This window comes from Lissotriton vulgaris, chromosome 6 (genome assembly GCF_964263255.1).
Source record: "Lissotriton vulgaris chromosome 6, aLisVul1.2, whole genome shotgun sequence".
NCBI classification, from domain to species: Eukaryota; Metazoa; Chordata; class Amphibia; order Caudata; family Salamandridae; genus Lissotriton; species Lissotriton vulgaris.
In genome coordinates, this window is record NC_141694.1 from 491118539 (window position 1) to 491136194 (window position 17656).

Here is a 17656-nt window from a genome sequence, read left to right on the forward strand (position 1 = left end):
GAGCCGCACACCGCCCTCAGGGTTCGCCGGTCCACTGGGCAGCCGCCGCCTCCCCTCGGTGGTCCGATGTTGCCCCGCTCTCCTATCTCGGGCGGTATGACCCCACGGGTGGACTCGCGGTCGTCTTCTTGTATCCGCAGGTCAGGCAGCCGCCATCTTGTGCCCCGAGGGTTGGGAGATCTCCGTCCTGCAGTGTCCTTTGCGGGTATTCCCGCGGTCCGCCACTCCGATCGGGACAGACCTTGGTATCGTTTGCGGGATCGACTCGGTTTTCACGGGGATCCCGGGTCCAAAAAAGGATGATTCGGCGGATTATGGGCAGAGGGTCGGGAGCCTCGCTAGGCTGCGACCGTCTGCATCGGCTGCTAGCCACGCCCCCCGATCAAAAGAAACATCATATATCAATTTGGTGGTGTTGTTTTTTTACTACATCTTTATTAATTTTTGGAATGACAAAGAAAGCAACAAATGGCAAAAGCAAGGGGACACAATAAATCACTTATGCTGCAAAAATGGTAAAAGCAAAATTAGTGGCAAAGCTAAACCAACAACATTGGTTGTAAGAAGGCAAATCAGCTATGAAGATAATACATTTTCCAGAGCATTAAAAAAATGGAAAAAGAAAGACAGAATGAAACAATATAATACATAGCAGTGCATAGGTGGAGCAGAGCACAGTGGAGGAAGAATGAAAAGGGGAACTAGGCAAACAAGTCCTGTGAGGCAGCCAACCCACTCCGAACAGGGACCCCAAATCTCGCACAGCTTTCTCTTCCAAGGATCTTTCTCGATTAGCTCCCTCTGCAACCTTCTTATGCTCAAGAATTCTCTCACACCAGATCCATGGATCAGGAGACTCATTAGAAAGCCAGAAATATGCCAAAACCAGACTAGCCAGTGAGACAGAAAATAAATATATGGCAGATAGATAGGAGGAAATAATTGGTGAATGTCCCAGCATATAATGTTCGATAGAAGGACCCCTTGCTACGAACATATGTTCCTAGAGCAGGGAAAATACAATTATTGAAGAAAAATTGCCTAGGCAACTGTGGGTCTATTAAATATAAAAGTCCTTTTTGCTTAAAAACATGATATTTATATACTCAGTGTGAATCATTTTTCAGTAGAAAATCATTTGTATTCATACACAATTAGGAAGGGCTTTATGAGTCAATTATGTCACAATTCTACCGACAATAATAACAATGAAAAATGCATACAAGAAACAAAGCCATGTATCTTATACATATGGTCCTTATACTCATAAAGTAGACTGATTACAATTTAAAAAAAATAGTAAATCAGAAGTACAATAAAATGAAATACACAAGTAGGTGCTTTTTATTCAGTGATGGATCTTTATAGTATCTACGCGCATTTCGGTGAACAGAGCGCCTTCACCAGGAAAGCCACAATAAATGCAATGCCAAGAGTAATATTAACAGTGAGCCCTTGGTCTGCGACAGATGTACTTCCTAGAGACAGAAGATTTATGGTTTAAGAACTTTGATTTCTTCCGGTGACAGTTTACACTTGTGGCGACTTGAAACCATTAATATTCCTTGATAGAGGGTGCAGCTGCTGGCCAGGACTGCCGCCATTACTGATTATTACTATTGAACCACGGAATCCACAAGCTTCTTTTCCACCATATAAATTGATATGCACCACATCCATAAATGTACTCCTTAACAATAAAATACATATATATTTTGCCACAAACAGAATTGCTCAAAATCGCATTGCCAGAAATGACACCCTAAATGCTCTGCATTAATAACAACCAAAATTCCATGTCCTCCACCCCTCTGACCCCAAACCCTCCCCAGACCACTCCCCTCGTTCCCATACAGGTGAATCAACCCCCCCAAGCTACGCCATATTGAGCCAAGGGCAAATATACCTTCCATTGGGGGTTTATAATATAATTCATTAGGGCCCATTACTGAAATCAGCAAGCGCCCCGGCTCCCCACTTACTCCAAATTCTGTGAAAGATACTGCCAACCCAAAGTAATACACTCCCGAAAAAGAAAAGAAAACAAGATCAGAAAATATAAAAAAAAAAAATCCCGGTTGGTGCGGAAGGTGATGACCCTAGGGACCTTGTTGTACACCTGCCCCAAAAAGCCCTCACTTCTTTGAGTAATTGGGAAAGCATTCATATTATTTTCCATTCAGATCTTCGAGTAAGCCTTCTCAGAACCCCCAGGCTCTATTTACCTACATTGGAAACTTTATCCTCCGACAAGAGAGCTTCCGAGCTGCAACTCCTAAGTTGCCAGTTAAAGCATGTGGCATCGACTTGCATGTTCACTCAGATTTTTGCCACCAAACTGTGGTGAGATGCTGGCAGCTTTGGGAGCATATTCCAGCACTCCAGAAGCTAGGTGGTTGTGTCTCCCTCATGGAGCCTGCAACCTTGTGGATTCGAAAGCATGGCCAGAATCATCTCTACTGCTATGATGGTCAAAAAATTCAGGAGCTGCTAACTAAGAGGCAATGGGTGGTTGAAGTTGCTCCCGTTATGATTTTGTGTTTTTGCCTTTGCAAAGAAGTTTCCTACTCTTTAGCGCATAATGATTTTCAATCTGCGTTAGAAGACACTGGTTGTGGTTTCTAGTTGTGGGAGTATTGGCTTTGCCTGAATTTAGAATGGGTAGGGCCTCTACTATGTGCAGGGTGGTCAGGTGATTTGTTGGATAGCTTTCCTCTCCCCCCCCATACTTTTTCTTGTTCTCCCCTTCTTATCTCTGCCATTCAACACACTTTTCCCCTTTTTTTGTGTGTTGTAAATATGTAAAAGTAAATAAATAGTACATCTTCGGTTTCAATTGCTTATTACATTTAAGGAACTTTCGTCCTAAGCTTTTTTTCTTTTCTATTTTGTAACATGAAGCTTCAGTTCCTAGGCAGTGGGTATAGAAGAAAATAGTTAAGCATTGTACGCATAACCATAATGTCAAGAATGCCAATTGTACTCTCTCTGCCATTGTATGGTGCTCTGGTTTTTAGCTTTCGGCTAGCAGGGAAAGCAGTCTTATAATATGAGGAGCAGGGAGAAGTGTGAAAGAGTACATATGGGTCATTCTTGGGTATACGTGGTAATACTAGCTGTCTTTTTGATTCTTGTATTCTTGGTGTATCCACAAACAGGTTAGAGTGGATTAGGGTGTTTCAGTTATGATTGGCAGAATGTGAAACATGGCACTCAACCCACACTATAAGGAACAGTTCGGTCACCCATGCGTCCAAGCATACTAGAGAATAAGACCGTTTTAGGATCTTCAATTGACTCATTGTTTCCATTATGATCCAACTCACATGGACTGTGTATATACCTTAACGAGCTGCAAATATTTATTGCGTCACAAAGATCACCAATGACTTTCGGCTATTATTATAGAACACGCAACTTGGCAATTGTATTCAGATATATCAGTAGGTCTGGCATCACTCTACTAGTGATCAAAATACCTCTTCACACAGTTGCCTGGTACCTTGAACCTTATCCTTAAGTAAGAAGCCCATTGTTAACACTTTTCAGATACCTTGTTGCTTTGCAACCCTCTGCGATAGTCACGAACGATTAATTACCACAGAACACTTTCAGTCGACTGCGTTTTTAAATGTAAGTGACTTTAACAAGACATTTAGTTGACTTAGTATATATTAGACTACACAACATAGAGTATATATTTGCATTCCCACATATCAGAATCAAGTAAAGCATTATTGATTGCTATGCTTTGCCACCCCATTTTTAAATTCCGTCCTAATTTCTACTGATTTCATTTCACTCTTTCCACTTTGATTCGCTCCACTCTGTGAAACTTTTTTCCCCAGACGTGGGAAACCCATTAGAAGTAACTGTGTCATTATCCAGTCACGGGAGGCTTACACCGTTGAGTTAAGTATTGCACATATTATGTCTACTTGCAGCTCATAGAACCTTGACTACTCTGTCTGTCAGTCAAAATCACTTTATTTGATTATTCAAAATCAAAAGCATGTTAAAATACCCAACACGTACAAAACATGTGACACTCAAAATCCATAATTAATAAAATACAGCTCTAAAAATTCAGCAATGAAATATAAAAGACATAATATAAATTGAAGAATTTATACAGAAAAATTTGCAAGCTCCTAGCTCTAACTGCTGCAACTATAAAACTAGCGATATTAAAAATTTCCCAAGGGCTAGTTAGCATCTGTACATATTCATGTAGGAACTGCAAACAGCTTTACTCCCCACCTAGACATCATTTTGTTTGGAATGCACACACACCTTTTACTCCAGCAAACAAGTTGCATAGGTGCTTCTACCAAAAGGAGCAGCCACAGTAACTTTAAGGCATGGGCAAAGTGGGCAGTTGCACAGGGCCTCCACCTGCCAAGAAGACCCCAAAGTGAACTTTCTTTCTATGCGACCTCTGCCTATTCAATTTATCCACCTAAACCCCTCTCCTTCTATGCCTACCTCTACCTATGACTCTCCCTCGCTCTCCCCAGTGTATTTTTAAGAATGTTTGGGGTGCAGGCAAGACACATGTTAACTGTTTTGTATGATCCTGATTCTGAAAGTTTACACGTTTAGCTTTGTTTCGAATCTTGCTTGCTTGAATTAGCAGGAAAATAAATTCAACGTTTTTTTGAAACATTAGAGCCTCAAGTGAATTGTATTGATATTAGGAGGGACGTGGTAATGTAAAGGTGAGGTATTCTTCACTAACAGGACACTTACATATACGCATGTGATTTATTTTACATATATACATACAGGTGTGTATACATGTACATGCATTTTTATTTATGCCATATTGGTGATGTTTGTTTCACTAACCTAAAACTGTTGTTGTTGTAAAACAATGTTCTAATACGTCTATTTAACTTTTTCGTAGACCTTTTGAGTAAAACTGGCATAAATAAGACATGCATGCCTGGCAGTGATATTTTACATTAATTCTCACAAATGAGCAAGTAGAAAAGCTTCAAGATTCAGTATTATCAAGAAGTGACAATACAGATGTTTGATATTGGCCTAATCTCTTGGCGCAGTCAGTTGTAGATTTTTCAGAAGCTTTAACTTTTCTATTGCTCATTAGTAGAAACAAATATATCACACACCTAAAATGTTTCTTTTTACATTTGAAAGTTTATAAATACATGCATAGACATGCATATATTTATTTGTATGCTGATATGTCTTATCTACAATATTAGATATATGCTTATCTATATAGACATATAACCTTTCGGTATCCATATGTATTTGCATGCATATATTTATGTGAACATAAATATATACATACATAAGTTTGCCTGCATTAAAATGTTTACATTGAAAAATGGAATCTAGATTAACATAACGGGAAGAGACTGTTTTGATTAAAATGAAACTCCAGTTGCTAAAAACAGTTTTTCTACTTGGACAGGTACAAGGTCTAATGCTAGAGAAAACAAATCCACAACATTAACTGTGCCAGAACAGCAAAGAACAACTCATCATCGTTCACGATCAGTATCGCCTCACCGCGGAGACGATCAGGGCAGGACCCGTTCACGTTTACCAAATGTGCCATTACAGAGGTATGTGTTCTAAAAATGCTAAAATGAGACTAATGGCAATTACCAGAAGGCAGTTGTTACATTTATTTTGAAAGCATGGAGTTAGACATAATGCAGTGGAGTGCTATACAGTAAACCATTTGAGAAAAATCAACACTTACAGGGAAAAAATAAAAGGTTGCAGATAGTCACCATGTGTCAGAAGAATACAGTTAGGGAGCAGATAGAGACCGAGCATGATATGCAAAGTCTGTCAAGTTAGTTGCACAAATTTCATGATTACAACTGCAAAGTTATATAGAACTGCAAAGTTATAAAAAGTGTCTATAGAAGGTAAATGTTCGTGGTATGTGTGGCTGAAAAATACACATGCTCTGCAAGTCCTGCCATCTAGTGTTTGGGCAGATGTTTGCAACCTGTTTTTGTTCAAACAACTTTTCAGTTACAGTAATTTTTTGTGACTCCTCCTCTAGCCCACAATGTACCAGGACAAAGACTGCACTTCAGATTGTTTTTCCCCATGAGCTGTGTAATATTAGTGCAATGGGGTGAAACAATACAGAATAAATGGTGTCCTTTGTGAAGGGATATCTACAGGAAGTACTTTGGATGATCAATGCTCACTTCTGGAAAGGAGGGAGGCCATATGTGAATCTTCAGCTATACATGCTATAAAAAGACGGTTACAGGGCAAGTAACATTTTCTGTTTGTAGTATAGGTGGCTGCAGATAAACATGCCCTGCACAGACTGTAAGGCTAGATGGAAGACCAAGGTGAAGTTCATAAGTTCATAGACATAACTGAAGTGGGCGAACCGTCATGTATGGCAAGTTGCACTTTCACCACGCTCCCATTTGCGTGGAGTATTTGCCAGTGAAAATACAGAATTTTGTCTTGATGAAGCTGAGTTTGAGTATCATCCAGTTTATGAGGAAACCTTCTCACAAATTCTGCCAGGTGGTTAGATTTTCTTTACTCTTACATTTAGGATAAGGGTAAACACAATGGACATTTCCAATGCAAGGTCATGAATGGGCATTGCCAATTTTGAAAACATCCACAAAATCGGAACATTTTCTCCCAGTACTAAACCTGTGGATTGTCTACCTGAGGACAATTCATACAAGTACAACTACTAAAAATGTGTGTACACATACATTTCTGTCCATGGCTCTAATGATTTTGTAGGTCCCAATAAATGTGAATTTCTATGCACGACTAAGACATACTTCTATGTTGTATAGATTTGCATGCTTGAATTGAAGACATACTCTTGGAAAAACGGTTTTCTGGTCCACTGTTTTTTTTCAGGCTTGATTTAATTTATTTATGAATTTCTATGAGTAAAATCTATTTACTCATGGAAAAAAGGTTTTGCGATAAACAGCATTTTTTTTCATGAGTAGAAGTCTTGTTTTATAGCACTTCAGTAGAAAGGGAGATGTTGATGAGTGTGGTGACTTTGGGGCCAAGTCATAATACGTACGTTTAGAACTTCACTGCTACATATATTTATTGTATATGTGGTTTGCTTGCTTTAAGAATGGGGTTGTATCTGTTGACTGGGCCTTCCCTGGCATTCTCATAAAAGAGGCCTTTGGCTGGTTACCGGATGAGAAATGGCCCTGATGAGTCCATTTGAGGTACAGAGAAAGCCCTTTACTCATTGCACTGGAATAAAAGGAGCTATAACTACTGTCACTTAAGAGAAAGGAGGAGAACAACAGCTCTTTGCAGTTGTATATTATTCTGAGATAAAAATTGGGTTCTTGAAAAAGATGTTCCCAGAAAGAAGGTTTCACTTATTCGCGATCATGAATGAAATTACATAGGTACAGATACCTGACTGGTAATTTCTGTTTTTGATGAGAAACCCATTTACATCTGAATTATGTAATGGACATTTCTACCGCGCTACTTCCACTCCAAGGAGTATCTTGGCGCTTACACAACTCAGATGGAAAGTTGGAAAAGGAAAAAGATGTCCTAATCTCTTCACACACATTACACCAGAGTCCGGCACACGGCGTCAGGCAGAGAGAAAATCCAGGTTTTCAATGCCTTCCTGAAGGAGGCTTCTTGAGAGAAAGACCGCAGGGAAAGGGGGAGTTTATTCCAGGCCTTAGTTCCCAGAACGAAGATGGATTTGCCACCTTTAGTGATCAGTTTGAAATGGGGTGTAGAGAGTAGGTTCTGGTTTGTGGATCTCAAGCAACGCGCTGGGTAGTATCTTTTAAACCCCTTTTGTAGGTAGGTTGGTCGACGTTGGTGGAAAGCCCTGAAAGTGATTGGGAGAAATTTGAATAAGATTCTCTTCCCGATTGGCAGCCAATGTAAAGTATTCAGGGCTGTTGAGGCTGACGATCTACGGGGCAGACGCAGTACAAGGCGGGCTGCCGCATTTTGGACCATCTGCAATTTGTGGAGAACGATCTTATTTGCTCCAACATAAAGTCCATTGCAATAGTCCAGCCTAGAGTTAATTAAGGCCTTAAATACTTAAATGCAGCCTCATTGACTCCTACCATTCACCCTTTCGGTTGTTCCTTTTTTTGTTCTCGGCTCTCAAACACATTCACAAATCTTCCTTTAACTTTTTCTTTTTTCAGTTACTGCCTTGATCACTTTGCCCGCCTATTTTCTGCCTCCTGATTCTCTCTGGTTTGCATTACTTGTAATTTTTTCTTTAATTACCCTTTCCACCTAAGGCACTTCCCAAAATATTTATTGCATTTTCCTAGTCTTTTTCATTTTTTTCGCGTCTAGCCGATGTATAATGGTTCTTCCTTTAAAGGTGATGGCAGATATGGAATATAGATCACATTACTTGGTTTTATTTTTAATGTGCGCTTACTGTTTACCCTGCTTTTAAATATATATATATTCCGTCAACCTGGCTCGTCCTTGTCGACCCCTGGCGCTTCTGAGACCGGTGCAGTATTCCTCGGCAGAGCCCCGCCGAATTTTATCTAAGCCACCTCCTTTTCAGGAATGAATACGCACTTGCAGGATCTCTTCTTTCCAATTATTTATTCCTTCGCAGTTTCCAGCAAAATAAATACTGACGCGTTTCGCCGCCAACCGACGGCTTGCTCACGGTTGATATTTACATTTACACATAACTTCCTTTAAAAAGTAATTTCGACACACACGTGATTTGCTAGGCCACTTCCTGTAATACTCGCTAAGCATTATGGGTTTTGTATTTTCTTGGATATTTTATGTACTCAATTTTACGTTCCAAAACCACAACACATTTTCACAGATAACCATACTTTTTACATTGCATTTATAGTGCCCGACAATGTTGAAAAGCTATATTCTTTAACCCCTAAGGTTTGCAACCACTGTTGTCCCACCCGGATTTCGTCATTTCAGATGGTAATTAATTAGGTATGAATCGATTTTTTTTCTCCCATGTTCTCATGCTTTACAGACCATGGGTACCCCTCTACAATTTAATTGGGTTATTCTTTACTCAGGAATTCATTACCTTTATCGATATTTTAGTTAATTTAATCTAAGGATTTTAGTGGTCGCCCTCCAGTGGGCAATCGTTGTAAGGTGGTTATTATTGAGTTGAAGCCCTCCATTGGGCTCTAAGATTTTGTTAAGACCAAAAACTCATTCCTCATTCAAAAGAGGAGGACAAAATTAAACAAAGAAAAGTATACAAATTCCAGTGGGACAAAGATGATTATGCCAACGGGCAGATCTTCACGTTTGCCTGCAAGTTTGACACATTCAGAAAGGTAACGGAAGATGATAGAATAGAGGGGGCGAAATCCAACAAAAAAGGGCAGTCCCTGGCAGGGGCTGCCTCTATTTCGAATTTGAGCTCAGCAGTTGAGAGCGAGTCTGACACAGAGAGACAAAGAGAAAGAAATCGAGCAACCCAAAACATCATTAAACCAACTTTGGGAGAAGAACTGGAGTATGTCAGATGAAGCCGCAGGGAAACCCTATGCCCCAGAAATATACCGGAAAAAAACGAAAGACCAAAAGCAGATGGGAAAGGAGAAAGGCAAGAAGAAGGCGCGAAACCCAAACGTCCGGCAAGGGGACGGGGAGCATGGAAACGGAATTAAATACTAAAACAGCGCCTTATGCAACTCCCAAAAATACCAATATCATCATCATTCTATCAAATTGTGTGTTGAATGCATTGGAGGAGCAACTTCTTTCCCTAGGTCTGTCATTTTGCCCCAAGACTAATTTTAATTACACACAAACAAGAGCAGACATCTATCGAATTATTAGAAAATTAAAATTAAGAAAATGTCACCAGCTACAATTTTCAAATAAAGATAAGAAGGCCAATTCGACCGTAATGGACACTACAAACCATTCCATGGCCTTACGGTGGCAGATGTAAGTGCACTGAGGGACTTGCAAAGCTTGAAGAAAGAAAATGCTATTACAGGGGAGGAGGAAATGTATCGGGATTATCTCAACGACTCACAAGGTAGTGGAGTCCCTGATAAGGAAACATGTTGCAGACCCAATACGACTTTAAAGTAAAATCAAAATTTACACCAATTATGCTGAGGGATTCAATAGACATTTTTAATGACCAAATTGTGGCTCAAATTAAAAGACTTAACATCGACATCAACAAGAACAAAAGGAAAATCTCTAACCATGAAAGGAAATATGGTCAATTAATGGAGAGGTTACGCAAAGACAAAGAGGTGGTCATAAGAAACTCGGACAAAGGTGGGAACATTGTCCTCTGGCCTTTAAAGGAGTATATGATTGAGGCTATGGGGCAATTGGGCAATACAGAATGCTACAGGAAAAGCTCCTTCCTAAAATAAAAAAATATCTTTGATTGTTTTATGACAAAATTACTGGCATGGAAAAATGTAGGAATGTTAAGTCCTGATGAATATAAATATCTCAAGAAGGAACATCCAACTATTCCAAAAATCTATTTCATCCCTAGTACATAAGGACAGATATAAGCCACCAGGAAGACCAATTATCTTGGCCTGCAATGGACCCTTTGAGAATATGTTGTGTTATATTGACTATTTTCTGCAAGAACAAGTCCATGACTTAGATTCGTATTTACAGGACACAAACAATTTCTTAAGAAAAATCAACAACAGACAATGGCAAAAGGGATATCGCATGATTGCATTGGATGTATCATCATTGTACACCTGCATCAAAAACGGGGATGGAATTCGAGCTATGGAATAGTTTCTATCACGAAGACCAATGCAATATATGCAACATAACAGAATGATTATTGATTTGTTGACATTTTGTTTAAAAAACAATTTGTTCCTTTTCAAGAACCAGATATATGAACAAGTGCAGGGCGTAGCAATGGGGGCCAGCTTCTCCCCAGTTATGCATGTTTATTCATGGGATGGTGGGAGGAGCTGGTCCTCAGGAAACAGTATGGTCACATCTGCCAGGATAATATTTGTTGGCTGAGATTTATAGATGACTTATTCATAATTTGGCGGGGGACAGAGGAAAGCGCAGAAGAATTCATAACACAACTGAATGTGAATAATGTGAATTTGAAGTTTACATCAAACATTAGTGAGAAAAGTGTGACTTTTTTCGATGTAGAAATTACAATTGAGAATAATTCCATATCTACTACCATGTTTCGGGAAAGATACGGTGGGTAATACGTTACTGCACGCATCAAGCGCTCACCCCCTCATTTGATAGACAGAATCCCCTATGGGGAAATGCTTCGAATAAGAATAATATGTAGCAGTGAATCAGAATGTGAAAATAAACAAAAGGAGAGTAAAGCTGGATTCTTGGAAAGAGGTTACAAGTCAAAAGTAGTGGATAGAGCCTTAACAAAATCAAAACAAAAACCCAGAGATGAGCTATTAACCTCAAAAATAAGCTAAAGGGTGTACCAAATAACTCTGTGGGATCACATAATCAACCTATACGACTCAATATATCTTTCTTGAAACAAGAAAAACAAATGAGAGAAATAATGAGACGCTGCTGGCCCATAATCTTAGATGACCCGGTTATAGGGCAGAACTTAACAAAAAAAAACTGCTATTTCGTATAGGAAAGCTGCCTCTTTGGGCAATGCCCTGGTATGTAACAACCCGGAGGACCAGGTCATTGGCTCTTGGCTGACTGCAAGAAAAGGGTTTTTTAAATGTAGCAGTTGCAAGGCCTGCAAGTTTGGTACTAATAAGACAGAATATTGCACAGCTTTTAATAATGTTCCCCGGCCCATTACTCAATAGTTGACCTGCAAGACTGAATATGCGGTCTATGTTTTAGAATGTAGCTGAAATTTAAAATATATTGGAAGCACCACACTTGCGGTATATAAGAGAATCCTACAACACACAAGGGCCATTACGAACAACGACCCAAGTAACCCTGTTGCCAGACATTTTAAAGAATGCCATGAAAGCAACCTCTCACATTTGCGGTATTATGTGGTAGATCCAATTCCACTAGACAAAAGAGGGGGCAACAGGGAACCCAAACTAAGGAGATTGGAAACGCAATGTATACTGAAATTTGATTCCAAGCAGCCGGGGGGGGGGGGGGGGGGGACGACGGGGGGGGGGGGGGTCTCAACACAAGCCAGGATCTACACATTTTTATGAAAAACACATTTTATATGATTCAGTTTTAAGGAAGTATCTTTTATATTATATGTACACAAATATATATATAAATATATCAACGCTCCAGTTTCAAAGAAACTTGCTGCACTCACGGGGTCCCTTTTAAAATAACTTTATTTGCAAGGACGCGTTTCGGCTGTATGCCGTCTTCTGCTTGCTTCATAAATAAAATGTCACTGGCATGATTGTGCTTTTAGGTTCATACCTGGATCTTAATTGGTCCCTGCGCAGAAAGAGGAGAGAGGATTAGACGATCATGGGCCACTACCAATTCCCCATTTAAGATTTTACATATCATCGGCGTACTTCGGCATTTTCATTATTTAGTTCTTTAACTGTATGCCAATGTCAATGCTCTTTCTCATATTGCGCCCCCAGATGGGCACCTCCGAAGCACACACACACATCCTCCTGTTCTGGCCATTTACGCTGTGGTGACGGTTAAAGTGTCACAATCTTAAACTGGAAAGTAACATCACAGTATATAAAGTGCTACAGTGCGGGAATCGCTATAGCACTGTATATACATATATATATATATTGATATATATGTGTGTGTGTATATATATATATATATATGTATATATATATATATATATATATATATAATGCATACACAGAAATGAAATGACAACTATAGATTTGGGAAGATTTTATTATCAAAAGTCCTATATATCAGCATTTTCATTAACAAGATTACCAGGTTAATGTTGATTCTATTCCGTGAGCTCTGTTTTGAGGTTAATTATAGATGCATTTCCTGTATATGCTATGAAATTGTAATCAATACATGGGATGGTAACGTAATCAATCAAAGAACAAAAACCTCTGTTTCTCCAAGTAAACCTGCCAGTTGACTGTCTTCATGCCTTTCACTTGTTAGGGCTAAATTTTTTTCCCTACGCCCAGGTTAATGGGCTTATTGCTTCCTTATCACTACACCTATAGGAAAAGGATGAACAGGGGAGGTCCCAAGAAATATCTAATTCTAAAAAAACACTTTTGTGATATAGGAACTTCTAACTTTGAGCATTAAAGTTGCTAACTACAGTTAGAGTAGTGCTTGGATAATCTTTGCATAGCATCAGTTAATCTCTTAGTAATATCTCAATTTATATTGATCAGGACTGGGCACAATTTAAATCATGCTATCATAATTGATATAATTTCTGGATTACATTTGTTTTGCAAAATTCCACCATTATGCCACTTTGTGTAATTACATTTCATTCTCTGTAAACATTTATCACATATATGCCATTTGCATTAAAAATATATAGTGAATGCACAGGGACAACAGAACAGCTGTTTGAAGTGCTTTTTTGGGCACTTATTTTTTAGCTGAATTTGACGCAAGAATTCATTTTGAGCTAAAATATAGTACTAAAGAACAATTGCATTTTGTGGAATTGCACATCATTTTGCCAACATTTTGCTTAATTACTTGAATTTTACACACCTCTAATATTAATCTTGCATGTGTAATCTAACTCACCCTGACGAGGGAACTGGCACAGCAAATAGTGTAATGTAGCATTGCAGGAGAAGAAAAATACCTAACTTATCATGCAAGGCGCAGAAGAACTGTTATCACTTGCTAAGTACCATGCTTACATGTCAACCAGAGTTGATAGCGACCACAGTGAATATTGGAGTACTATAGCTAATGTGTCATTGCAATATCATATTTAATAACTGCAGTAGAACCCTAGCATGTTCATCCTTACAGCCCAAAACCCGAGAGACTGGGTTAAAAAAAATATATATCTACTGTCACAGTGCAGAATGCTTGTTACCGCTCTACCCTTAATAGTTCTGAGACTTTAAATATGTGGTCAGAGGACATCCTTGCCCCTGCTGTTAATGCTTTGAATGTTGGCTTCATGTAATTGGTGTCACATAAGGCATGTAATTGAATAGGAAGTTGCAAGTTTGATATGGCACATTTTCCCATGCTTACAACATTTTAAAACTTGCCTTAAACTCAACTGGGTAATTATATCCTAGTCATGATAAGTAATTAACCAGGACACATACATTACAGAACAGTGACATTTTACTACAGCATCACAGCAACCTCAGCCAAAACGCGAGACACAGCTACTGTTATGGTTGTGCTGTTTTTCTTAGGCACAGAGGTTATCTTTGCTCACAATATGTTTCTTTCCTATTTTCCAAATAAAGAAAGTTTGAAAACTAAACATAATAATAATAAACAAGGGTCTGTCGGGCAAAATACTTTCAACATGGAGGCAATGACACTAGAGTTGATCCTTCAGGAGCTTACATCTATAGACTCTCCATTGCAGGCATGCAGGGGAGTTCAGCTAACACAAATGCAGAAATAAAGTCTATATGAAAGGTCTCTTCCTTACAGTCCAAAAGAGCTCCTAAGCCAGCCTGGGGCCAAGAGCTATTGTTCTTTCATAAAAAGAACATGAATTTGGAAGACTGGAATGCTTGAGACAATGTCAGGATTTCAGGTCTGGAAAATGGAACACAAAATGACATGCTGTTTTTCCTGGAATCCTTCTTTACCGATTTCTTGGACCTGGCTGTTTCTCCTCCTATAACATCTTAGAGTGCCACAGAATATACTCAAGGTAAGCACCTAAGCTGGGCTCCCCAAGACTCATATTAGCATGCCGCTTGCGCCATCAGTAAATCAGACAGATAATGTTGACAGCAAAGCTAAAGAGCGGACCTTCTTCTCAAGAACCATAAGATATTCAACTCGGCATTTGTTTAGAACACAAACATAGAGAACACAAAGGGAATGAGACTTCTTGGCCTCCTCCTACAACTCGGAAAATTAGACATCCGTTGTGGTCTCATGGAGCCAGCCACAATTTGGATTGTTGTAGACAGGAAGAATGAGAAGTTCTATGAAACGGAAGAACTTTAAAAACGTCATTGCCCACCACTTGCCAACCCAGCCACATGTGAAGACTTTGAACTTGATCTGGCTGCGAAATGGGAATGACTGAAGTCTCTCATGAGACGTTGGGATACTCAATACTATTTGGTGTATGGAGCAACAAACTGTGATACAGCGATAAATCCATGTTTTCCCTCAAACCATCATCCATTAACCCAGATTGCTTGCATTAAATGTTCTAGGAAGACTTTAGAGCAAGATCATTGACTACACTTTCCTCTTTCTTCTCTGTCTGTACACTTGGGGAAGATATCTTCTGTTGCTGAGGATTGTTCTCTGAACTGATATTCAGTTGGAAAAACTGAGAATGAATAATTTGTACTGGTTATCCATTACACAGTAACCCATCTGGACTTTTGATTTATATTCAGTAGAACTAGTTATAGTTGAAACCCTTGCTGTACTCCTTGTTGACTTTGTTAGGGATTTTTTAGTGCCCATATCGCTTAATGCATAATTTCTGTAGAGTGTCAAGGCAGATTGTCTTATTTTTTTAAAGTAGGAGATATGGTAATGGGGCTTGAGTGTTTGGCCTTCCCTCTTCCTATAGCCATATGGCTTCTACTTCTCACGGCCCTACCACATCACAGCTACCTTACTCCAGTGATGCATCTTACCATACCCCTAAGGGACTGAACTTTGCTTCATTGTTTCCGTGATCATCTGAAGAATTGTTCTTAAGGAGTAGGGCACTTTATAGAGTCCCTACATACACTTGAGATGACTTCTACTACTCATTTAGAGCCATTACACACATGATATTTTCCTTGGTGTTAGAGTGACAACATCTTCAATTAGTAGGGCTATTCACAAGTACCTTAGTGTTGTTTCCAATATAGTCCTATTGGGCTCACCCTATGCAGTAAACGTAATATAACATCAACTTAATGACCAGGCATTTCCCCGTCTCAAAAAACTAACATTTCCCCATCTTAATATGTAAAACTATAAAGAGACTAGGAAGGTAAATTCTCCAGTATTAGGGGTGTCTTTCATAGATTCACATGCCTGAATCATTCCCCGTCGTCGGAGTGGGAGTCCCACGGTACATAAAAAAGCAATAATATGCCATAAATATGTAGTAAATACTAATAAAAATAAACCAGGAAGTAAAGTAGCCAATGCTACAGTAGGAAAAACTTCCACATCTATGACTATCCTAGTCATTTTGTATAGTCCAAACTACAGCCAATCAGGCGCCAGCACCCACCAGAATGTTCTCCCCAGAGGCTCAGGCTCTCAGATTTTCTACTCCACGTCGTGTGAAGGGAGTCTCCCTGACCTCTGCTCAGTTCTTTCAACTTTTCTTCCTTTTGGATCATTCCTTCAAGTAAGTCTTCAAAGAAGTCTCTGTTCAGAGCCTGTGAATCTTGTGGTAAGCTCCGGCTTTTTAAAGAGGACCCACACAAGAAATGTATTTATTGCCTCTACCCAGATCATCAAGTCAAGGACTGTAAGATCTGCAGAACCTTTCCTCAAAAGACTCTCAGAGACAGAGAGGGTCGGTTGCTTTTGTGGCTACAAAGGCTTAAGGATTCTGATAATCCTATGTCTGAGGTTGGCAGTATTGCCTCGGGTTCCACTTCAGTGTCAAAAAAGAGGCCTGCGTCTGAGGTTTTGCCATCTCCTGGGGCTAAGGTTGCTAAGAAGCATCAACCTTCTAAAGGTTCTGACAAGCCTTCCTCTTCCAAGGTTGTCCCCTCAGGCAAGGACTTTGAGGTTTCTTCTATACCTCAAAAACGGTCCACCAAAAGTTTGCCTTAGAAAGCTGACAAGATTTCACCTCAGGAATCTTCTTTCTCGTCGACGACGCCTTCTTCTGTTTTTCCGTCGACGAAGACCTCCGTTGACGCATCATCCACGTCGACGATGACCTTCTCATCTCCTAAACGTTCGATGATTATGACGACGACAGTTTCTTCCCCTACCATGGTCTATGTAACGGTAAGACCAATTTCGTCGACGACGACCATCGTTGACACCTCGTCGTCTACTCTGAAGGCTCTGCCGTCGCCGAAGATGTCATCAACGGCTTCGTCGGCGAGCTCCATTCCGCCGACGAAGTTGCCACCGTCGACGAAGGCGTCGACGAAGGTAGTACCGTCGACGACGATCATCCCGTCGACGAAGCCCGATCCGTCGGCGAAGTCCATTCCGTCGGCGAAGTCCATTCCGTCGGCGAAGTCCATTCCGTCGGCGAAGTCCATTCCGTCGGCGAAGTCCAATCCGTCGGCGAAGCCCATTCCGTCGACGAAGACCATCCTGTCGACGAAGACCATCCTGTCGACGAAGACCATCCTGTCGACGAAGACCATCCCATCGACGAAGTCTATCCCATCGACGAAGTCCATTCCGTCGACAAAGACCATCCTGTCGACAAAGACCATCCTGTCGACGAAGACCATCCTGTCGACGAAGACCATCCTGTCGACGAAGACCATCCTGTCGACGAAGACTATCCCGTCGACGAAGTCTATCCCGTCGACGAAGTCTATCCCGTCGACGAAGTCTA

At 40.1% G+C, this 17656-nt stretch overlaps 1 protein-coding gene across 13 annotated transcripts in view; it reads left to right on the forward strand.

Moving 5' to 3' along the window:
* RIMS1 (regulating synaptic membrane exocytosis 1) overlaps window positions 1-17656 on the forward strand; it is a 1970833-nt gene that overhangs the window by 1181777 nt on the left and 771400 nt on the right. For all 13 annotated transcript variants that reach the window (XM_086926498.1, XM_086926484.1, XM_086926488.1 and 10 more), the window contains one exon: window positions 5441-5594. In XM_086926498.1, coding sequence (XP_086782624.1) covers window positions 5441-5594 — 154 coding nt within the window. The remainder of the gene's footprint in view (window positions 1-5440; window positions 5595-17656) is intronic.